The sequence below is a fragment of the Panthera leo genome, chromosome D1 (genome assembly GCF_018350215.1).
Source record: "Panthera leo isolate Ple1 chromosome D1, P.leo_Ple1_pat1.1, whole genome shotgun sequence".
Classification (NCBI taxonomy): domain Eukaryota; kingdom Metazoa; phylum Chordata; class Mammalia; order Carnivora; family Felidae; genus Panthera; species Panthera leo.
In genome coordinates, this window is record NC_056688.1 from 114,747,558 (window position 1) to 114,768,419 (window position 20,862).

At 67.3% G+C, this 20,862-nt stretch overlaps 4 protein-coding genes across 11 annotated transcripts; all 4 read right to left on the bottom strand.

The window, feature by feature from the left end:
* Positions 1-1,106: 1,106 nt before the first annotated feature.
* On the bottom strand, positions 1,107-5,816 carry CD151 (CD151 molecule (Raph blood group)). Of its 6 annotated transcripts, none has more exons than XM_042906307.1 (9): positions 5,797-5,816; positions 4,751-4,970; positions 3,808-3,889; positions 3,507-3,698; positions 3,093-3,167; positions 2,527-2,631; positions 2,262-2,420; positions 2,059-2,145; positions 1,107-1,966 (listed from the first exon to the last, which is right to left on the bottom strand). In XM_042906307.1, exons 3-9 carry the CDS (start codon positions 3,886-3,888, stop codon positions 1,907-1,909), a joined length of 759 nt encoding a protein of 252 aa, XP_042762241.1. In that variant the 5' UTR covers position 3,889; positions 4,751-4,970; positions 5,797-5,816; the 3' UTR covers positions 1,107-1,906. The 6 variants fall into 6 exon arrangements, with proteins under 6 accessions (XP_042762241.1, XP_042762244.1, XP_042762242.1 ...); XM_042906310.1 differs by having other exon boundaries at positions 4,751-4,815; positions 5,797-5,815; XM_042906308.1 differs by having other exon boundaries at positions 4,751-4,913; positions 5,797-5,811.
* On the bottom strand, positions 5,180-6,517 carry LOC122201380 (translation initiation factor IF-2-like). Its single transcript, XM_042907238.1, has 3 exons — positions 6,455-6,517; positions 6,072-6,227; positions 5,180-6,016 (listed from the first exon to the last, which is right to left on the bottom strand). Exons 1-3 carry the CDS (start codon positions 6,515-6,517, stop codon positions 5,180-5,182), a joined length of 1,056 nt encoding a protein of 351 aa, XP_042763172.1.
* A 390-nt stretch (positions 6,518-6,907) lies between these two features.
* CRACR2B (calcium release activated channel regulator 2B) lies at positions 6,908-12,699 on the bottom strand. 3 transcript variants are annotated; one of them, XM_042905728.1, is made up of 10 exons: positions 12,405-12,699; positions 10,144-10,335; positions 9,955-10,066; positions 9,298-9,472; positions 8,849-8,995; positions 8,642-8,732; positions 8,396-8,488; positions 7,993-8,159; positions 7,681-7,752; positions 6,908-7,445 (listed from the first exon to the last, which is right to left on the bottom strand). In XM_042905728.1, exons 1-10 carry the CDS (start codon positions 12,660-12,662, stop codon positions 7,265-7,267), a joined length of 1,488 nt encoding a protein of 495 aa, XP_042761662.1. In that variant the 5' UTR covers positions 12,663-12,699; the 3' UTR covers positions 6,908-7,264. The 3 variants fall into 3 exon arrangements, with proteins under 3 accessions (XP_042761662.1, XP_042761664.1, XP_042761663.1); XM_042905730.1 differs by lacking the exon at positions 12,405-12,699 and adding an exon at positions 11,624-11,752; XM_042905729.1 differs by lacking the exons at positions 6,908-7,445; positions 7,681-7,752; positions 7,993-8,159 and having other exon boundaries at positions 8,183-8,488.
* A 1,119-nt stretch (positions 12,700-13,818) lies between these two features.
* On the bottom strand, positions 13,819-18,410 carry PNPLA2 (patatin like phospholipase domain containing 2). Its single transcript, XM_042905731.1, has 9 exons — positions 18,089-18,410; positions 16,110-16,342; positions 15,956-16,021; positions 15,388-15,597; positions 15,070-15,130; positions 14,783-14,959; positions 14,537-14,669; positions 14,198-14,320; positions 13,819-14,104 (listed from the first exon to the last, which is right to left on the bottom strand). The coding sequence occupies exons 1-9, from the start codon at positions 18,273-18,275 to the stop codon at positions 13,834-13,836; spliced, it is 1,461 nt and encodes a 486-aa protein (XP_042761665.1). The 5' UTR covers positions 18,276-18,410; the 3' UTR covers positions 13,819-13,833.
* Positions 18,411-20,862: the final 2,452 nt, after the last annotated feature.

Below are 20,862 nucleotides of genomic sequence, written 5' to 3' on the forward strand. Positions count from 1 at the left end.
TCGGCCTGGGGGTGGGGGGTTCCTGGAGTGTGGGCTCTCACAGCCCAACAGAGTCACAGACGGCCAACAGCACTTGGGTTAGGGGGCCAGGGGACACTGGCATCCCCACCCCCATGTTCTGGGTGCTCCTTAGACCTAGCACAGAAATTCCCCGAAACCCCTCCCAGGATCTCAACAACCAGATTTCCTGGGCCCTGAATAGAGTGCCTGCTGTGTCTCAGTTGCCCATCCAGAGGGTCTTGCTGCCAGAAGCTTCTAGGCACCAGCCAAACCCAGCAGGCTCCTTCCCTTGGCCATGTTCCTGCAGGGGGAGCGCCCAGCCTCCACTGCCACCCTTGAGACCCTCACAGCAGCTTGAGGGTGGGCCTAGGAGGCTCTGCTGGGTGTCAGAGCCGGTCAAGCTCCCAGGGCCCTGGGCATTAGCGTTTAATCCTGTGGCCCCACCAAACAGCTGTCTTCCGGGGACTTCCGTCCTGTTCCAGCTCAGGCTGAGGCTTAGAGCCGGCAGCCATCACCCTGGACGGGAGTCGGCAAACCCTGGTGCCCTCCAGCAGGCGGAAGGCAGGAGCCTGTGGTTAGAAGAAACAGAGGCGACTTTCTCTGGCACCTTCTTCAGGGCCAGCCCCACTGCCCAGATGTCTGACATGGGGTCCTCTGAGAACCAGTAAATACACCTGTGGCAGGAAGGTAGGGTCTGCCCAGGGGAGACAGCCTAAGCCTTGGCTTCCGTTGCCAGTACACGTCCTGCCAAAGCTCAGGCCTCCTGTCCTCATTCCTGAGCCCACACCCCCTTTCCTAATCCCTACATGAGCCAGAAGGGGGTTTAGAAACCAGCGTTCGAGGCCTCCGTTGCCTCTATGAGGCTCTGGCCACACCACCGTTCTTCCGTCCCAGAACCGGCAAGGCTCTGCAAGCAGCCTGTGCTCAGCTGTCCCTGCCATTGGCCTCTCGGCCCTGGAGTCCCATCAGTCCTTGGCTCCCACGTGGCTGCCTGGGACCGCCAGGATGCGCCCTCCTGGCCCCTTGTGGGACTGGGTTCTGTCCCCCTTGTTGGGGAGAAAGCCCTGAGGACCAGAACCAGGTCTGTCACTCACGGAGTAAGCCCACTCAGTCCACAAACTTTTATTGAGTGCCTGTCACATGGCAGCAGCAGTTCTAGGCATTTGTGATACAGCAGTGAGTGAACCCACAACCCCCTGCTCCTGCCAAGGGGAGGTGATCGTGAACAAGTGAGCTTGTGGCCTTTCAGTGGGGGGAGTGGTGGGGAATCCAAGCAGGGGCTCAGGGGCAGCAGAGGCCTGACTGGGAGGGCAGAGACAGGACCGACAGGACCGGGCTCGCTTGGCTTTCCTGAGCGGGGCTGGGAGGGGTGGGAGGGGTGGCGGTAGGCAACCCAGCGGCAGGTGCCTCTGGGACTCTTTGCCTGCGGCTGTCCCCACCTGGCAATGCCCTGACCACCATGCAGAGGTGTGTCCAGGGGTCTAGGAGCACCCTGGGGGGGCCAGCCCCTTTCTGCCCAGTTCACCCCAAACCAGCCCCTCTGGCGGAGCACAGGCATGGGGGGTGGCCCCAGGGCCCCAGCCCCACAGGAGAAGCGGAGAGGGACTTGACGGTCAGAACCCAGCGTCCCCACACCAGGCAGAGTATTCCTCCCTCCCCGCAGCCGGAGGGCCCCGCCTTAGTCCTCTGGTCTGGAGAGAAAGGCACTTGAAGCTCCCTCTGAGGGAGGGGGTCCCCAGAGGTCACGGTGGCGGCACGGGGGTGCACGCGTGAGAACGCCACCTCCCTGGCAGAGTGGGGAGAGGGTCCGGAGCAGCGTCCTGGGACTCTGGCCCTGGGGCCATCAGTAGTGTCAGCTCAGTAGTCAGGCGGCAAAGCTGCGGCACTCGCGGGGCGCCCGGCAGGGTCAGTAGTGTTCCAGCTTCAGGCTCTTGTACAGGCAGCACGTGAAGATCATGCCGAAGAGCTGCGGCACAGAGCCGGGGTGAGCAGGGCACGGCCACCAGCCGCCCGTGTCCCCTGCCCCCGTGGGGGCCTGCCCGCCCCCCCCCCCCGAACCTGCACACAGGCGATGCCAACGCCCACTGCCCCGATGATCCTCAGGTGCTCCTGGATGAAGGTCTCCAGCTTGGTGATGCAGCCACCCTGGCGGGGGAGGGGTAAGGTGCCAAAGGTGGGCGAGTCCGGCCCCTCGGGTGGGCCCCCAGCACCCGGGGCTGCCGCGGCTCCTCAGCCCTTCACCAGGGAGCCCAGGCACGTACCTCCACCTTGTAGATGTTGGAGGCGTGGTCCCGCTGCCCGCAGCCGGTCACCACAGTCTTGCAGCAGCTGTCGGGAACCACGCGGCCACCCGCCTGGCCGGAGCGGATCCACTCGCTGTCCCTCCAGTCATGGGAGTTGTTGCTGCCACAGCAGCGGAACTGCAGCGGCAACGCGGCCTGGGCTGAGCCCCCGGGGCAGGGACTCCCTCGGGGGCCCAGGGAGCCCGCAGGGGTGTGCACACCCACCCCCGTGGTGCCCACGTACCTCCTGCTGCAGCTTGTCCACCGCACTGGTCACACCCTCGTGTCCTGGCTGGTGGTACCGCTTGGTCATGGTGTCCTTCAGGTGTTCCTTGAGCTCTGCGTTCAGCTGGGGGTGAGGGGACAGCTTCAGCAGAACAATCCAAGACCCTCCAAGCTGGGGCACGTGGAGGCAGGGACAGACCGGGGGGAGGTGGGGGGAGGGTCTCCAAGCAGAGCTAGGGCCAGATGCTGGCTGGGGAGGGGCTGGGCTGGGCTGCACAAGTGTCCCAGGTGGCCGTGGACAGGGTTGAGGACAGGGAGGGAGCTCCAGGTCCCACGGACACCTTCCTCCCTGCATGAGCCCCCAAGTGGGCCTGTTGGGCGCTACGGGCAAGTTGTCCATCCGCACTGTGAGCCCCTACCCCCCCAGGGGCCTCTGGAACATGGGGGAGGGGGAGCGTGTGTCCTTCCAAGCGTGTGTGCCTGTCTCACACGTGCCCATCTGTGCCCTTGCACGGGCACGTTTCCGCGTGTGTGTCTGTGTCCCCGCGTGTGTGCGTCCCCGTGTGGCCTGTCTAGGCCCCTCACCTGCTGGTAGTAGATGTAGGCCAGGATGCCAGCGATGACCTCCAGCAGAAAGATGAGGAGGAGAAGGATGAAGTACTGGGGGGCGGGGGGAGCGGGGACGGTCAGCTGGCGTTGGGCGCAGACGCCCCCGTCCCGGGAGGACTCCTGGCGCCCAGGCACGACAGAGCAGAGCCCCCAACCTCAGATCCCAAGTGGCCACCGAGGGCTCATGGCAGTGGGCGGGCGCTGGCACTCCCGGACAGCTCCCCGCGGCTGGCCGAGCTGGGATGCAGGGATGCCCCCCCACCCCTGGCACAGGTGAGCACTGCAGAGGCTGTCCTGCGGCGTCACACTCGACCCCCACCATTCCCTTTCTCACCGGGGCCCCAGAGCCCCCCCCCCCCCCCGCCCCCAGCAGCCCGGTGCCCTGCTAACCAGGCGCAGCAGGTTCCGCCGTTCCTTGAAGGTAGCGCAGCAGCCCAGAACGCCGGTCACCATGACAACAACGCCAGCCACCACCAGGATGTAGGCTGTGGCCAGGTAGGTGCCCGAGGCCAGCAAGCTGATGTAGTCACTCTTGAGGGCCAGCGTCCAGATGCCCACCGCCATGACGGCCAGACCAGCCAGCTGTGGGCAGCGCACACTGGTCGGCACGCCCGCCCCCAGGCCAGGATTCCCCTTAAGGACCAGGAATGGGAGCGGTGGAGGCCAACGGGAGGGGGTGCCCACTCCTCACCCAGAAGCAGCAGTTGAAGACGAAGAGCAGGTACTTGAGGCAGACGGTGCCACACGTGGTCTTCTCGTTGAACTCCCCCATCCTGGGGCCGAGAGGCCAGCGGAGGTCAGTAGGAGGGGACACAGGCACCCAGGCCAGCCCCTGGCTGAGGCCAAGCCCACCACTGGCCCCGAGTGAAGGTCCTGGCAACGCATCCGTGAGAACCTGGATGCTTCCTGGAGGGGCAGTTCGGGAGCCCCCTTCCCACCCCCCACCCCCCACCGCAGCCAGGGCGGATGTCTAGTGCCCACAGCCAAGCTGAAGGCCGAAGGGCCTGGCTCCCCTGACCAGAGCCCAGGGCACCAGGGGGCCATGAAGGATTCCAACCGTCACCGGCTGACTCACCCCTGCTGGCAGCCAGGGTCAGAAGCCCCAGCAGGCACCTCAGGGTGAGCTCATGCAGGCCCCACCCGCCTCCCCACACACACACAGCATTCCCACATCACAGGCCGGCAGGCTGGCAGGCACCTACCGGCCGCTGGGGGGAGGAGGAGGCCACTCACAGATGGACGGACCTGCCCCTTACCAGCCCCATGGCCTCAGGGAAGCCCCTCAGGTGTCTGTTAAAAGCCAGACCTGCCTTCCTCCCCACCAGGGTGAGAACAGGCGGTTCTGGGCATTCGGAGCCCGCAGAAACCCATCCCCCAGACCTGGGGGTACTTCCTCTGCTGGTCCTCTCTGCTGGAAAGGGGGCGGTCCCACCAGCCCCAGCAAGATGTGAAGCTACAGGAGCTCCCGAGTGGCACCCCAGGGACCCCTTCCCTGCTCTCCTGTGGGGTGTCCGCACTGGGGTGGGGGGAGAGGGCCCCGGGACACAGATGGCAGCTGAGTGCCCCAGGCTACGTTTCCAGACTACACAGCACCACTCAGAGCCGAACTTTCACCTGCCCCACCCCGCGCTCACCTGGTTGGCTAGTGAGGACGGATCCTCTCTGAGACAGGTGGACGGAAGTTCCCTAGGAGGCTCCACTGGGAGGACAGGGACAGGTCACCGGTCTGGCCCACGCTGGATCAGCAAGGGCCTGTCACCCGTCCTTGCAGCCGCCCCTGGCAGTGGCTCTGACCAGCTGGGTTTCCAGAGCAGGCAGGGAGGGGAGAGGCCAGGCCCGGTATTTTGGTCAGTGCTTGGGCGGGGCAGGACGGAAAACATTTCTGCATAGTGTGATCCGGGGAGGGACCACCCGCCTTCCCCAAGCACCCCGCCCCGGGGCCTTCCTGCCAGACCCGCCACCGTCCCTTAGCCCACCAAGCAGCGGTCCCTTCAGCCTCGGAAGGGAAAAACAAAACAAAACCAGACGCAGACCCCTTGGTTGGAGCTGGGCTTACGGGAGCCTCACGTGCCCGCAGGCTGCCCCTGGGCCCGTGGTGAGGTCCCAGCCTTCTGAAGAGGCTGATTCTCCCGACACAGGTCCGGCCCCCACGCGCGGGCGGCGGACGGAGGAGGGGCCCCTCTTTCCGGGAGTGCCTGGCGGATGTGAGCCCCCTGGGAAGGCGCCGGCCAGAAATAGTTCCCGCGGCCTGGGACCGAGCCGCCCCGCCCTGGCCCCTGCAACTCAGCCGGGCCCGCCGCGGCCCGCGGCCCGCGGCCCACGCCCCAAGCAGGGCAGCCCCGCACTCGGCGCCAGCCAGGCCCGAGGAGGAGTCCCCGCCCGGGCGAGCCTGCGGCGCGCCCACCCGCACCCCGGCGGAGGGACGGGCACCGGTGTCCAGAGACAATGACTAGGATGCTCGGGTGGGGTCGTAGGGGCCGCCAGGCCTGTGCGAAGGCCCAGGAGGCGCCCGGCCCCGGGCCCCCACTCCGTCCCGCTCCGGAAAGGGCCGGGAGGGGACTGCTGCCGGCCGGCGGGACCAGGCCTCCCGGCGCCCGCAGCCGGGCCTCCGGGGGCGGGCCGCGCAGGGTCCCGGGGCACTCGGCCCCTCCCGACCCGCCCAGCCAGGCGGCGCACTCACCGGCCACGCGTCGGAGTCCGGGCGCGGGGGGGGGTGGGGGGGGCGGCGGCTCGGAGCGCGGAGACTGCGCGGCGGGTCGCGGGCCCGGGAGTGAGACGCGCCCCGCCCCCGGCCTGCAGGCCCCGCCCCCGGCGGCAGACACAGGGCAGGTCTCGGCAGTGCTCCGCGAGGGCGGGCGGCGGGGACGCCCGCCGGTGCGGGCGCTGGGGTCCGCCCGCGACTGCGGAGGCGGGCGTGCTGCACCCGGGGGCGTCCGCAGCCCAGCCGGGGCTCACGCCCTCGGGAGGCCGAGGAGCCGGGCTGGGGGCGGTGGAGGCGGCGGCCAGGCCAGCAGGCCCTCCTCCAGGCCCAGGCCCGTTCTCCCCACAACGCAGGGACACCCGGAGGCTTGCAGGGCCGGCGGAACAGAGGCTGGCTTGGTGGGGTAGGGTCTGGGGGTGCGGTCAGATGCAGGAGTGCGGTTGCTCTAGGTGCAGTATGGAGGACAGCCTGGAGCGGAGGCCTGGGGTCCCTGCCAGGGACAGTCCAGTCTGGAAGGCATTGGTCCCGGGAGGGGTGGAAAGGGGTGGGGTAGACAGGGCCGAGCCTTCTGACCTGCTGGGGTGGGAAACCCGCAGTGGCAGTGGGAGTAAGGAAGGGGAGGGGACTCCCAACCCACCAGGCTCATTCCCAGACCCAGGCAGGGTGGGTCAGATTCTGCAGTCATTTGGAAGCTCTCCATGGATAGTGGTCCCCAGCTCCTTGCCCACGGTTCACGGTCTGGCCAGCAGCTCCCCACTTCCAGGGAGGCGGCAGGGCGGGGTGGGGTGATGGGGGGGTGGAGGAGGGACGGGCATGGGAAGCGGCCGCAGGGCTGCCCCAGGAGGTCCCACTCAGGACTGGCTCAACTCCAGTGGGCTGAGCTGGTCCACCTGGGGCTGTGTGAGGACGGGTATGGGGAGGGGATTGTCAACTGGGGCCGGGAGCGGGCCCAGACAATGGGCCTCGGTCCCCTGGTTCCCACAGAGGGCCCCACGGGGCTTCAGCTTGAATGGACAGTGAGGGCTTGAAAGCATGACCAGAGACAGGCAGCAAAATCCACAACCCCAGCACCTCAGGACATGTGCCACACGTGTACTGTCCAGTTGCCTTGAGAGTGCCATGGGTACCTCGTGTGCGTACCAGGGAAATGCTGTGATGCACGTACACATAGGCTGAGAAGGTCACAGTGCAGTCAATGGACTTTATTAGGAGGAGGGAGTTTTTCTGCTGGTCAGAGATGGATTTGATGGGATGGGACAGGATGAGGCCCAGCAGGGGGGCACGTGAGACTCCAGCCGACCCACCCCTCCCCGGGTAGTTCCTTCATGTCTGCATGCAGGCAGGCCTGCAGTGCCCTGAGCGGAGCCCGAATGCTGGATGGGCCATGACGCCTCGCCTTCGAGGGGTGGCCTCTCCGAGGAATGCCCAGTGAGTCTCTGGGGGATGGTCAGCGGGCACTGGGAAGGTGGCCAGAGCCACATCTTGAGGGGCGAGCCCAGCTGCAGCAGCAGCAACAGCAGCAGGTGGGGCCCGGCATGCGAGCCATGGCCAGAGCTTTCCTTCGACCGCTGGCTAACCGCTTGGCCTCACAGGCATCCCTCTCATCCCGTAGCCTCGCATTCAGCTCCCTGGGGAAGGGGAGTCCAAGGGCTCTGAGAGGCAGCTTTCCTGGGGCAAGGGGGGAATGCGGGCTCTGCTGTCCCTCAGACGGGGTGCCTGGCTGCGGATGCCCCCGAGGGATGGGGGACAGACATGAGGACTGACTGCCTCCCAATAGGATGAGGCCGTGGTCGGGAACGTTTGAGAGCTAGGAGACCCCAAGCTGTGTGGGGCCCCTCCCCTCCGGCCTGCACCTGACCTCACCTGAGGAGTCCCAGTTGCCGCAGGAGGCTGAGCTTCTCCTTTTGCATGTTCCTCGACACAGCAACCACATCTCTGCAAGAGAGAGGTGGTGACCTGGGTGCCGGGAGGCTCCTCGGCGCGACCCACGACCCTGACCCACGCAGACCCTGAGGGCTGGGCCGGGACGGGGGATGGGGATGGGAGTGGCCCGGACCCGAGCCCCCAAAGCTATTCCCGCCCCGCCTCGCCCGCCGGCCGCAGCCCCTCCCCGGGCCCGCCCCTGATGCTCCGCCTCCCCACCCACCCACCCCCCACCCCCCGCTTCCCAGGCACCGTAGGGTCTGCTCCTGGCGGCTCCGCAAGTCGCCCTCCAGCCTGTGGAGCTGCTCCTGCGTCCCCTCCAGCTGCGTTCGTAGCGCCTCGTTGGCTAGCCACAGCTGGGCGTTCTGCGCCTGCACCTCCAGCTGCTCGCTGGCCCGGGCCTGCAGCTGCTGTTCCAGCTGCGGGATGTGGGCGGGGGGGGTGGGGGGGGGGCAGTGCAAGCTGGGGAGGACCCCTCCACCTCTTCTTCGGGGTGCTGCGCTTGCCCCTGACTCCCAGTAATTCCGGGGTCGGGGACACTGAGGCACCGGGACCTCAAGTGTACCGGAGAGTGCACGGGTGACGGCGGGGATAGGGCCCCTCTCCGGGTCTGTCAGCACCCCAACCCTGCAGGGGCGGGTGGGGGACCACTCACCTCCCGCTGCCGCAGGCCTGCCCGCTCCAGCTCCTGCTCGCGGTCCTGCAGCTCCAGCTCCAGGAGGCCTGTGCGCTCCTCCCGGGGGAGGTCCTGGGATGTGCGGGGAGCTCCTGAGCCCAGGCGGGCGGGGGGGCACGCGCCGGGGGAGGGGCCGGGTGGAGCCAGTGTTGAGGGGGCGTGGCCATGAGACTAGCGCGTCTGGGATTGGGCCGGGGCGGGGCGGGGGCGGGGTTTCGGGCCCACCTGACTCCGGAGACGCTGGCACTGCTCGCGAAGCTGCTGCTCCGTCTCCTCGTACAGACACCGCACCTCCCTCTGGTGCTCGCTTTCCCGCCTTCGAGGACGGAGGTGGGGGGGGGAGGGGACTGCTGTTTGAGCCCGCCGGCACCACAGACCCCAGTCTCGCCTCTACCGCCTCCCGAGCCCAGCCGCCCAGGCCCCACTCCTCACCGCCGCAGTGCCTGCTCCAGGCCGTCCCGCTCTCGGGCTGCCTCCTCCAGGCAGGCCGACGCGCGCACCAGAACGTCCTCGAAGGAGCCCAGCAGCTCGGGTCGCTCGCGCTGCAATCGGGTCCAGAATGTCCGCACCGCTCGCTGCCTGCAGGGGGAGGACAGGGGCTGAGGCTGAAGCGGGGGCTCCCTGACCCCATCCCGAAGGGTAAGCCTTCTGGAGACACCTGCAGCCCTGGATAGACCAGCCGCGTTCGCCTCCTGAAATGCAAATTTTGCGGGAAATCACGCTCAGCCCCTCCCAGGTGTCACAGCTGACGGAGAACGACTGGGCCAGTCCCAGCCTAGGGACCCCGGCCTGGAACAGACACGCGGGCAGTGTGGACAGGCAGCATGCAGAGGGGGAGGCAGCAGAGGAGGGAACTGGGGGCCGAGTCAGCGCCAACTCACTCGCCCAGGACTGGGGCCACCCCCAGCTGCTCCAGCGCTTCCCGGAACTTCTCCTCCTCCTCTTCTTCCAGGGAGCCCCCAGTGCCCTGCACATCTGACCAGCCCGACTCGAAGGTTTCCTCTGGAGCCTGGGAGGGCGGTGTGCTCTGGGCTGACTCCACCCCCACAAACTTCCCTGTGGGCATGGGAAGGTAAGATTATCAAAGCTGTAGGTTAGCACCCTGGCTCAGCCGCCACTCACCACCCCCCACCACACACACACACACACACACACACACACACACGCACACACGCACACATCCTGTCCTTATTCTGAGCCCAGTTTCCTGTTTTTCTTTCCTTATCCTGGTCAGACTCGTGGCTTAGGAATGGGAGGTGACAGCCGGGCCAGAACGGGGCAAACCTGGCACCCGGCCCCACCTGGGTTTGGCACGGATGGGAGGGGGTCGGGTAGCAGGAGGGGCAGCTCCATACATCGCCTGGCGGTGGGGGGGCTTCCTCAGGGGCCTGTGTGCACTGACACCAGTGTGTGTTCCGCAGGGACACGACGGAGAGTCACAGGCTGCCATCTGTGTCTGCTGTGGGCTCCAGAGCCACATGTGCCACCGGAGGGTCTCTGGGCAGCGGGGTGGGGCGGGGGAGGGGGGCTCCGCTCACCCAGGCCGAGGCAGAACTCCCAAGCGGTGAGGAAGCCGGTGCCGGCCTGATCCAGGCTCTCGAACACAGCCTCTAGCTGCTCCGGTGTGAGGGGCACGTCGTTCTGCAGGCCCTAGCCAGGCAAGGGTGGCAGGGCTGAGCGGCCAAGGTCGCCCCCGGCTGGGCAGCCTCTTGGGACTGGGGATTCACCTGCAGGTCATGCCGTGTGAGGAAGCCCTTGGCGTCTTTGTCACACAGCAGAAACAGCTCCTGGGCCTGCTCCAGCGTCTCTGCCCGTGGCCTCCCGGAGCCCCCTTCTTCCTCTCCCTCCTCCTGCCGGTCCTCCCCGGCCCCGGGCTTCCCAGGCCGGGCCATGGGAGTGGGGGTCTCGGCCATCACGTGCTGCAAAAGCCAAGGAAGAGTCAGGGCCTAAGCAGAAATGAGAAGGGAGAAGGGAAGGCAGAGAGGCTGTGGGTGAGGGCTAAGCTGGGGTGCTGGGGTCCCGGAGTGAGCAGCGGGGCCTCCTTCCACCAGGCGGGAAGGCGGGAGAAGGCTCCACAGAAGTCCAGAGAGGAAGGTAGCTGGGGGCAGAACCGTGCTGCAGACAGGGGTGTCGTGGGTGGGGTGGGGCAGGCTCAGGGCCTGTGGAGGCTGCCTGGGGGGGGGGGGGAGCCGGTTCAGGAGAGGACCTGGGGGAGGGGCAACCGCCGTGGGGTGGCGGGGAGTGGTGAGGGTGGGGAGGCAGCTACAGGAGAAACTTGTGATGCAAAATAAGGAGGTAGGGGCTCGGGGCCACTGAGGGGAGAGAGCCTGGGTGACGGACTGGCCAGCGAGGGGAGGAGCTGAGCAGGCCCTGAAGGTGGGCACCTGGAGACCTGGCTGACGGGCCGGCCAGCTGGAGCATTCAGACAGTCCTGGCCGGGTCTTAGCCCCCGAGTCTGGGCCTCAGCGCCCTCGGCCTCCGGGTGGCCGGCAGGCGGCGTCTGCTCCTGCCCTTCTGCCGCCGCCCCTCCCACCGGGCCCCGGGCCCCAAGGGGTGCGGGTGCAGGGTCTCAGCCTGGAGCACCGGTGACTTCCACTGGCCTTGTCGGGAACGCGCCAGATTCTAGGCTTGATGGCCCTCCCCCTGGCACGAGGCCCTTCTGCTCCGCCAGACTTGCCCCCTCCGGGTCGCGCAACCTCCTCGCCCCCCCCCCAACCCCCGCATGGCGCTCCGCCCCCTAATCAGACCCACCTGTGGTCCCCCCGGGCGCCCAGGCCCCGGATTTCCCAAAGCTAACCCCAAGCCTGGGGGATTCTGGGGTCCTCTCCCCTCCGTCCGGGACCCTAATTTTCCCTCCGCGCCCATACTCCAGGAGCGGCAGGAGGGCGCAGTGTCCAAAGAGGGCAGGTGTGAGGAAGGGCGGGAGGAGGCGGTCGGGGGACCGGAGTCGTCTCCCCCCGCACGCCGTCGCCTCGCCCCTGCGGGAGCGCCACCCCCACCGGCGGCCGGCGGGCTCCCCGGGGCCAGAGGTCCATCCCAGCCGGAAGCTGCGCGGCGCCGGGCCGGGGGAGCGGGGCCCACCGGCCGGCCGGGTCCCGCCAGCCGCCGCGCCCACCGCCGCTCGGCCCCCCCAGGGCACCGGAGGGTCGGCGCGTCCCTCGGCGACCGCAGGGTGGGGCGCGGCGGCGGGACCCGCGAGGCGCCTACCTGCGAGCTGCGCCGCCGCACCTGTCGCGAGGCCCCGCGGCTCCTCCGGGAAGGCGGCGGCGCGCGGGGGGCGCGGGCGCGGAGCGGCTGCTGCTGCCCCGCGGGAAACGGAGACCCCGGCGTGGGCGGCCCCGGGCGGAGCCGCCGCCGCCACTGTCGCCGTGTCTCCGCCTCTCCGCGCGGCCCCGGCCGCCTACTCCTTGCCCGGCGCCCGCGTGCGGCCCCCCGCCGCCCCCCGCGCCTGTCCCGGCAGAGCTGAGTTCACGTCGGGGCGGAGATGACCCCGGTGGCTTGGGGACCCCTCCTGAGCAGGGCCGAGGCGAGGAGGGTGGGGCTGTCCCGAGGACCCCGATTTAAGGCGCCAAAAAGTGTGTGCAGGACCCAGCCGGGCAGGAGGCAGAGCAAGGTATTTTCAACGGTCATCGCCAGGAGTGGGGGCGGGCGCTGCCTACGCTCTCCCAGTTGCGGTCTTTCCCGTGGTTCAACAATTAGCAGGGAATATATCACAAAACGGTGCGTGCATCCGCTGCCTCGCGTAAGGCCTGTACAAGTGGGGTGGGGGCACAAAGGAGCCCCCACCCCCGCCCACGGCGGTCTGCCCCCAAGATCTCCTTTTGGGGCACAGCCTTGACTCGGGTTCCCCTTGCCGGCGAGCTGGGAGACGGAGCTGGGCGGGACTCGCACGTGACCTTCCTGCCGGGGGAGAGACCCCATTCTCTTGCCGAAGGCCCCCCCCCCCCCCCCCGCCCCAGCCCCAGCCCAGCCCAGCCCCTGAACCCACCTGGGAGGTGGTCGGGGGTCTGGAGGCCTCTGCTCCTGCAGGGGCCTGGGATCCTGCTGAACTAGAACAGGTTGGGCCTACGGGACGGGACGGGAACTGGAGAGCGAGCGGGGGGCGGCTCCCGGCACAGGGGACCTGCCCGGCCGGCTCTCCCAGTCGTGCAGTCCCTACCGTTATTGTTGGCCGGGGCCTGCCGGCGCCCAAGAGCTCCGGACAGCCAGCCAACCACCCGGCTCTGCTCCAGTGCCCCTCCCCCATGGGCCCTTTTTGGTCACCAGGAAGGGCTGGCTGCACCCCCTCAGACTGGCCAGGGCAGAGGACGCCTTCAGGAAACCATGTCCCACAGAACAAGGTCCAGCCTCCTCTGGGTCAGACCTCACCCTGCCTGACGTTCCAGACCCGACCTACATATCGGCAGGGGTCACAGGGGTGTGGTGGGAGGGGGACACGCGATGGAGAATGTGTGTGCACTGGCCGGTGAGGTGTGCCTTGGTGAGGGGAGGCCCAGCGCCCTGCGAAGAGCCTTGTGCCACATGCCCACAGTGGGGCAGGCCCCGGGGCTCCCAGGTCCCCAGGCCTCAGCTTGGGAACCTCGCCCTCCCAGCCTGAGGTCAGCCCCACACCACCTGTGTCACCATGGAGTGGAGATGCGGACACCACCTTTGGTAAGCATTTCTCAGTTTTTATTTAGTGAGGATCTTGGTCCCGGCATTTCCGCTGGCCCTTGGAAAGCTGTGCCCAAGGGTCGGGCAGCACACCTCCGGGCAGAGTGAGGCAAACACAGCAGTCCCAAGCGGAGAAGTGGGCTAGAACCCGGGCCCACCAGGGCCTTTAGGGGAAGGCCTCGGGCCCGGAATGCCAGGCTGGAGGACAGTAGGGCCCCTGTGGCCGGGGAGTCACACGCAGTGAGAGAGGCGGGGCCGAGCTGTGGCATTTATTATATCTGCTTGGCGAAAATAAATAATTCTTCACAAACGTTCTTCTCTGGCAAAACTTGCCGGATGAGGGAGGCGCAGGTGCAAAGCTCTGGGGAGTAATACTGCACGGACTGGGGGCCGCTGGGCTGGGCGGGGGGAGGCGGGGTGGGGGGTGCAGCCCAGCCCTTCTCCCCAGCCCTGGGGCAGGGCCTGAGGGGGAGATAAAGGCACAGGTGAGGGGAGGGGTACTCGCTACCCCTCTTTCTTCAGCGCAGCAACAGAGTGGTCGGTGGAGGGGTCGACGGCAAGTCCCCTTCTAGCAGCTGTGAGGGGCCCCTTGTCCTGACTCCTGCGGCGGTCATGGAGAGAGGCCCAGGAGGGGGGATCTCAGCCCGCCCCAGGGCCCCCACCTCACGGGGCAGGGAAGCTGGGGGACCCAGCCCTCAGCACCGGGGACCCCAGGGGGCTGGGGAAGGGCGGAGCAGGATGGGGGGGGGGGGGGGGAGAAACACTCAGCAAGGGGGCGAGCCGGGTGGGAGCTGTGGGGGCGCAGGGGCAGGACTGGCGGGGGCGCGCATGCGCAGGGCATCGGGTGGGAAGGCCACGTTAGTGCAGAAAAGGCCCAGGAGCAGCTGGCGCTGGCACTCCTCCCACTTGGCCAGCGCGTCCCCTAGCGAGAGGCTGGTGCGCATCCAGCTGGGCAGTGCCTCGCTGTAGGTGGCACAGGACAGCTGCACAGATGGCAGTGACTGGGCGCGGCGCAGCTCCACCTGCTCCGACAGCCTGCAGGTGGGGAGGGATGGAGGGCGGGAGGGCTTTAGAGGCGGCCCCTGGGGCTTCAGGCCTGGGGGAGACACAACAGTGAGGGGGGCTCACCTGGAGGGCAGGTGGCTCCCCAGCTTCCTCTTGGCACGCATCACCAGGTACTGGCAGATGCTGCCTGTCTGCTCCTTCATCCACCGGATGTCCTCAGGGACGTCAGGCAGCCACTCCAGCAAGCTGGGCGGGGACGGGAGGCGTGGCCTCAGGGCCCATGGCTCCTCCCCCTCCCCCACGCCCACCCCACCCCGGCCTGCGCCCCAGCTTCTGGGACCCCCGACCCGGCGTCTCTGCCGCATCCCCCCGCCAGCGGCCTTCTCCCCACGGTGTCCACCACTCACGGATGACGAAGTCTGGTCCCCCACGGTCCCCGCCCAAGCCCCCTACTCCCCTCACCGGATGGTGAAGGACACAGCGCTCTCCAGCGGCAGAGTGTAGGGCACCATCATGGCTGTGGCCAGACGCACAGGCAGCATGTTGGAGAAGGCGGTCAGCAGGTCCTTGGGCTCTATGCAGGCCTCCAGCAGGGCTGGGGGTGGGCGCAGGAGGGACGCTGACCAGCGGCCCGGGAAGCCAGGCCCTCCCCGCTCCTCTGCTCCCCACCAGCCAGGGACCCCCATCCGCCCCGCCAGCTGCACACACCCTCATTGAGCCTCGCAGGCAGATGTTCCAGGATGTGGTCCTCCAGGGGTGGCTGCAAGGGGCCCTCCGCTAGGGCCCTCTCTGTGGCCCCCTGGGCCTCCTCCACATCCTCATCCTCGGGGGCACGGGGGCGGGCCGGGGGCAGCGCCAGCAGGGGGTTGGGCCTGTTCAGGAGGCCTGGGTGGGGACCCCCCAGACAGGTGATCAGCACGGGAGCAGGGGCGGAGGCGAGGAGCCACCACGCCCGCCCACCCCACCCGCGCCTGCTCCAGGGGGCACCCACGCACCGTTGCGCCTCAGAAAACGCAGCCCGTCCCTGTAACCCTGCTTGCACATCTCCCGCAGCACCTAAGGCAGGGGGACGATGAATAGGAGCGGGGAGGCACCAGGAGAGAGCCGGGGTGCCCTGCTCCGCCCTCTGGAGCCCCCACAGCCCCTTCCTTCCGCCAAGGTGACAGGGATCCGGGCTGCTGGACGGGCGGCCTCAATGGAGAGTCTGCGCAGCGCCCACCTCTGCCTGGTCCCTCAGGAGAGGCCTTCCGGCAGCTCGCTCCCCTGGCACTGAGCCGGGACAGGCTCAGCGGGCCCCCCGGCGAAGGGCTCACCGTGGGCTCGGGCGGGAACAGGGCCTTGGACAGGCGGTAGAGATTGCGCAGGTTGAACTGGATGCTGGTGTTGGTGAACCGGAGCTCGTGGATGTTGGTGGAGCTGTCCTGTGGGCAGATGTCACTCTCTCCCGAAAAGGGGGACACGGTGATGGTGTTCTTGAGCTCGTAGAGTGGCAGGTTGTCTGAGATGCCGCCATCCACATAGCGCTGCGGGACACACGGCCACACGGGGAGAGGCCTGAGGACTGAGCTGGCTAACCCACTGGGCCACCTTGGGCTCCACCCCGTGGCTATTTCCTTCGAGCCTTTCACCCACTGGGCACTGGCCACGGCGGCCGAACAGATGGCCAGACCTTGGGGGAGGGGCAGAGACAGCCACAGGAAGTATGCGTCTCCAGGGGGCCCGCCTGGCTCTTGAGTAAGTGGAAGTGAGGCAACAGGCTGGGGGGGGGGTGGGGGGGGGGGGAGAGGCACCGCTGCCCTTCCTCCTCCCCACTGCCTCGTCCCACTGCCTGCCCAGGGAACAACTCTGGTCGCCCAGGAAAGGTGCCCCGGGGATACTCACTACGCCCTGGAGGGCCGGAGGGATGAGGCCGCAGTACACAGGGATGAAGGTACTGCAGACGTTGGCCTGTGGGGCAGGGACAGAGAGGGCGTGGTGAGCAGGGACCCTGAGCTCCTACTGTGCCCGATTCGGGATGCGGCCCACCACGGCCCACCTGGATGAGCTCGTCCTTGGAGCCGAAGTGGGATATAATGACGTTCTCGCCGTCAGAGACTCGGGTCAGGGAGATGCCCAGACGCCCGCTGGCGCGCTCATGGCTGTCAGCAGGCAGGGTCTTCAGCAGGCAGCCACGGATAGTCTTCACCAGGTTGAAGGAGGGGTGCAGTGGACCCAGGAACCGCTTCCGGGCCTCCTTAGACACCTCGATGATGTTGGCACCTGCCTCGCCTGGGTGAGCAGGGCCGACAGTCAGGGCTTGCCACCACCCCGTGGTCCCATGCCCAGAGCCACAGCACGCACAGTCACGGCACCGCCATCTCCCCTGGAGAACTCCCAGTATCCATCACGAGGCCTGGCCCATGACGGAGACTCTTGCTTCCTGCCCCAGAGAGACAAAGGTAGGCTACCATCCCTGGAGGGCAGACAGCTGGGGCCAAGGCCTTCCCTCTGCCCAGTATTTCCCAACTGCTTGTCCTGATCCATGAGTCACTGGGCCTGACCTGGCGTGGCCCCCAGCCTGTGAAGGGGAGGGGGGGGGAAGGCAGAGGTTCAACCCTGACCAGCCTGAGCCTTCACACACTTGGCCAGACCCAGGGAGTCCAGCACAGGCCTGTGGGCATGGGATTGGAAAGAGTGGGGTCCCACCGCCCCTGAGAAAGCACCCCCAACACTCTTCTTGGACAGAGCCCGCCATGCTGTGGAGACTGTAGCTGCCCAAGACCGCTCCTGAAAAAGAGGCTCCTTGGGGGTAAGAGGGGGCGTCCTGGGAGCCACCTCCACAGCAGTAAGTCAGGTGTGGCCCGAGGCCAGCACGCAGGTATGACAGACACTGGCTGGAAGGCTTCCAGAGAGAGAGGGGCAGGGCCCCCAGGTCCCACGGATGCGGAGCTGTGCTCCTTCTACCCCAGCCCCTCAGGGCAAAGGTCACTGGAAGGGGGCAGCGGAGAACCCCGGACAGGCTCCTGCTGGGCAGGGCATTCAAGGACCTGTTGACCCTTCTGTCACCCTGGCTGCCCCAGTAGCTGGGGGCTGGGCACCTTTCCCAGGACTCCTGAAGTACTCAGTGTGCTGTAAACAGCACTGGACGCGCCTGCCTGAAGTGCCTGTGAGTAGAGAAGGCCATCCCGGTGCACACCCACCTCTGCGCTACCGCTGGAGGGGCTGGAGGGCCCGGAAGCACCCTCACCCCAGGGGAGTGGGTTGACCACACCTGGGAACCCAGGCCCACAGTGGGCGGTGGGCAACGAGGGAGAGGGTGGGGAAGAGTTTGCCTTGCCCAGGCCCTACCGGCCAAGTTCCTCCTCCAGATGCCCTGGGAGGCACCAGGCCACGGTACCCAAATACTCTTCAGAGGCCACCCCATACAGGGCCCCAGGGACACGGCAGCCTGGAACAGCGTAGCCCCAGGACACAGTGACCTGGGCCACCGCCGGGCTACCGGGATAGTGAGGCCCCTCCCCCGACTCTCACGGTCCCGCCCACGAGTTACTTTCTCTTTCCAATGAAATACCTTTTGCTGCACCTGTCCGTCCTCCAGCCTTTGCGCCCTGAAAGGCCAGAGCCTCGGCCCCAGAGGCGCGCGTGGCCCCACCCCAATCCCTGGGCACCTCGATGCAAAACAAACCAGGCCCCGCCCCCGGGCCGGCGCCCGAGCTCGGACCTTCCACCCGGGTCCTGGGGGCGGGCAAAAGACCCCTCCCCACCCGACCCGCGCCCCGGCCAGCTTCCCGGAGCGGACGGGCCGGGGCGGGGCGGGGGGGCGCTCTACCCTCTGGAAGAACATCCGCCCGGCCTCCGCTCACCCCGGCAGGACCCCTGCCGGATCCCGGCCCCGTCCCCTCACCCAGGCAGGCCCCCTGTCCCGCCCGCTCACCTGGCAGGACCCCTGTCCGGCCCCCTCGTCCAGGCAGGCCCCCTGTCCCGCCCCCTCGCCCGGGCAGGACCCCGCGCCGGATCCCCGCCCCGCCCCCTCACCCAGGCAGGCGCCGGTGACCAGCGCCGTGGCGGTGAGCGCCCCTGCCGAGGCGCCGTAGATGTGCGTGGCGTTGGCCACCAGGAAGGGCGCGTGCTCGCGGAGGCAGGAGGCCACGCCGATGTGGTAGACGCCCAGGAAGCCGCAGCCCGCGAACGAGATGTTCCACGTCGCCTCCTTGGGGAACATCGCTGCGGCCCTCCGGGCTCCGGGGCTCGCTGCGCGCCGCGCGCTCCCGCTCGTTCCGGGGCCGGGCCGGGCCGGGCCCGCGGTGGCTCTAGCTGGGGTCCCCGCCTGCGGAGGCGGAGACGCTGTGCCTGGCGGTGGCGGAGGCGGTGTTTTTAGTGGGGGCGGGCGGGGGCGGGGCCAGCACGCGCCGCCCAATCGGAGCGCGCGGGGAACGGCCGCGCCCTCCGGGGGCCTTGGGGCCCCGCCCCCGGGCCCGAGACCCAGTGCCCGGCCTCGCAGGGAAGCTGGAGGGAACACACAGTGGCCCAGGGGTGTAGGGAGGGGGAGCGCAGGCCTGGGACGCGCGGAGTCTGGGGGCCCGAGAGCCTCGTACAAATCCGGAGACTTGCGAGGGGCAGTCACCGCCCCGCTCCCGAGGGGCCCACCTACAACACCCACTCGGGACACTGAGGAGCTCGCCCCAGGGCGAGGACCCCAGGACTCATCCACAGACTGACTCATAAGTATCTAGGGCTGGAGGCGAATCACACACAGCTCCCAGAGCTAACACTAGTGCTATAGACCCCAACCTGACGCCCAGGCCCTAGCCGCCCGCGGGGGCGGCCCCTCCATAGCTGGGCGCTAACCAGGGTTCTACTTGGTTAAGAGTCAGGCCCTCCCCTTCCCCCCCCCCCCCCCCCCCCGCTAATTGCCCCAGCAGGTGGAGCACTCCTGTGATGTCACCCTCACACCCTTCCGCATTTTTCTCCTGGAGTGTAGGGCAGGCATAGTCTGGCTTGGATCCAGTAGCCAGCCCTGCACCTCACCCCACCTTCCAGACAAGGGGCTGGTCTGTGCTGGGGTGGTGGGATGCCTCTGCCTCCTCAGGAACACCCACACCCTAGGCAGAAGCTGGTGCCAGGGCTATGGAGGTCTGGGCTGCGGCTCAGGACTGCACCCCCTACCCCCTTCAGGCCCAGGCTGAGAAGCCAGAGCAGGGCTTCCCCAGGACAGGACCACCTGGGTCATGCTGTCCATCCCTCAGCCTCTGTGCTCTCAGCCACCCATACTTGGCACCGACGGTGTGTCTGACAGAGGGACTGCACAGGATAGAGCAGTGGAGCAGGGTCAGTCCAGACCCAGCCCTATTTGAGGGGCGGGGGGAGACATTGTTTACATAAGCTCAAAATGAGGACTGATGGGGGACCGGGGGTGGAGGGCACAGGACTGCCTAGGCTGCGGGACAGCATGCACAAAGGCCTTGGGGGTGGGGAGGGGAGCCCAGACCCGGGTATTGGGAGAGAGGAAAACAGGAGATATTTAACTGAATTTGACTTAGACCAATTGACCTTCTCTTGCACATGGGGACACTAACCCCCGAGTGCTTTGGATGGATGTACAGTGCGGAGACTATGGCCCCATTAGGATGATCAAGGCCCCTTCTGACCGAGACCTTGGGGAAGCTGCTGGAAGCGGCAGGGGGCAGGAGGTATGGTACAGTGGGGATGAAGCACACCCCAAAGCTGGCCTGGAGAGCCCAGGGGTTCACCAGGGTGACCACCAGGAGGTGCAGGCTGAGCCAGGGACCTGCTCCAAGGACAAGCCAGGGTCCAGGCCCTTCCTGCTTCTGAGGGACTGTGGGGCCTTGAAGGGTGGCCCTGCCCCAGTGCCGGGAGACCTCTGCCCCCATTTCCACATCAGAGTTGCACTGTTTTGGATACACATCCCTCTCTCCAGGCCCCTGGGACTGTGTCTGCTCTGGAGCCAGGAACATAGCAGCACTTCCAGGAACCCTGGCTGGGGGTGGGAGGTGGCCCCCCTCCCTCACAGTGTGGATGAAAACCCTGGTGTTTGCTGTGTAATCATATAAAAAAAATATTTTGAGAGAGGGCACATGTGAGCACGTGGGGAAGAAGGCAGGGGAAGAATCCCAAGATGGGGGGCTGGATCCCAGGAACTGTGAGATCATGATCGGAGCTGAAATCAAGAGGACCCTCAACCATCTGAGCCACCCAGGCGCCCCTAAAAGGTGGTTTTTACTCAAGCAGAGGTACGGGACCCGAGCGTGTAAGTACTGACCTGCTGTGTAATCATTCTGCCAGGCGGGTGTCATGCTTCCAGTCCCACCCAGGACCCTTCTCTTCCCGGTCTAAGGTCTGCCCACAGACTTTAGGCCCCCTCCTCCAGGGAACCTGGGGCATCCACAACCCCACCCTCCTTGACCCTTGCAGCACATGCTGCTGGAACACGTGCGGTGATGCCTCTTGGCCCGTGTCCCACCGACCACAGGAGCGGGTTCTACCTCCTCCCCCAAACCCGAGTCCCACGCGAGTCCCCACTCCTCTGGGTAACCAGGAGGGCCTCAGGCCTTCTTTCCCACATCCCATACACACTCCTGTCCCACAGGCCTCATCCTCCCTCCCTGAGAGAGGCCCTCCACCCCCAGACGTTCCTTTTATGCCCCTTCCTTACCTGTTCCCTGCAAAACAACCCACGAGGATGTCAGAGCTGTAGCCTGGCACGAGATGCACCTACAGTACGGCCCGGTGCTGACCCAGAGCCATCAGAGGGAGAATCGGAGTGTCTACTGAGCGGTCTGGCATTGGTG

Bases quoted from the DNA above. Each gene is read 5' to 3' on its own strand.
- CRACR2B (XM_042905728.1), bottom strand. From the start codon at position 12,662: ATGGGGGAGGGGCACTGGAGCAGAGCCGGGTGGTTGGCTGGCTGTCCG. The intron at 8,160-8,395 runs GTGAGTGGTCCC...CACATCCCGCAG, and splicing joins CAGGCCTGCGGCAGCGGGAG to CTGGAACAGCAGCTGCAGGC. The intron at 7,446-7,680 runs GTGAGGTCAGGT...CCCCTTCCCCAG, and splicing joins CGGCAACTGGGACTCCTCAG to GGAGCTGAATGCGAGGCTAC.
- LOC122201380 (XM_042907238.1), bottom strand. From the start codon at position 6,517: ATGGAGAGCTTCCAAATGACTGCAGAATCTGACCCACCCTGCCTGGGT. The intron at 6,228-6,454 runs GTGGGTTGGGAG...CCGCACCCCCAG, and splicing joins TGGGTCTGGGAATGAGCCTG to ACCCTACCCCACCAAGCCAG. The intron at 6,017-6,071 runs GTGAGCCCCGGC...CCGCCTCCGCAG, and splicing joins CTCCTCGGCCTCCCGAGGGC to TCGCGGGCGGACCCCAGCGC.
- PNPLA2 (XM_042905731.1), bottom strand. From the start codon at position 18,275: ATGTTCCCCAAGGAGGCGACGTGGAACATCTCGTTCGCGGGCTGCGGC. The intron at 14,670-14,782 runs GTGTGTGCAGCT...GCCCACCCCCAG, and splicing joins GCCTGCGAGGCTCAATGAGG to CCCTGCTGGAGGCCTGCATA. The intron at 14,321-14,536 runs GTGAGGGGAGTA...GTCCCCGCCCAG, and splicing joins GCTGTGTCCTTCACCATCCG to CTTGCTGGAGTGGCTGCCTG.
- CD151 (XM_042906307.1), bottom strand. From the start codon at position 3,888: ATGGGGGAGTTCAACGAGAAGACCACGTGTGGCACCGTCTGCCTCAAG. The intron at 2,632-3,092 runs GTGAGGGGCCTA...CCTCACCCCCAG, and splicing joins CCTACATCTACTACCAGCAG to CTGAACGCAGAGCTCAAGGA. The intron at 2,421-2,526 runs GTACGTGGGCAC...TTGCCGCTGCAG, and splicing joins TGGACAAGCTGCAGCAGGAG to TTCCGCTGCTGTGGCAGCAA.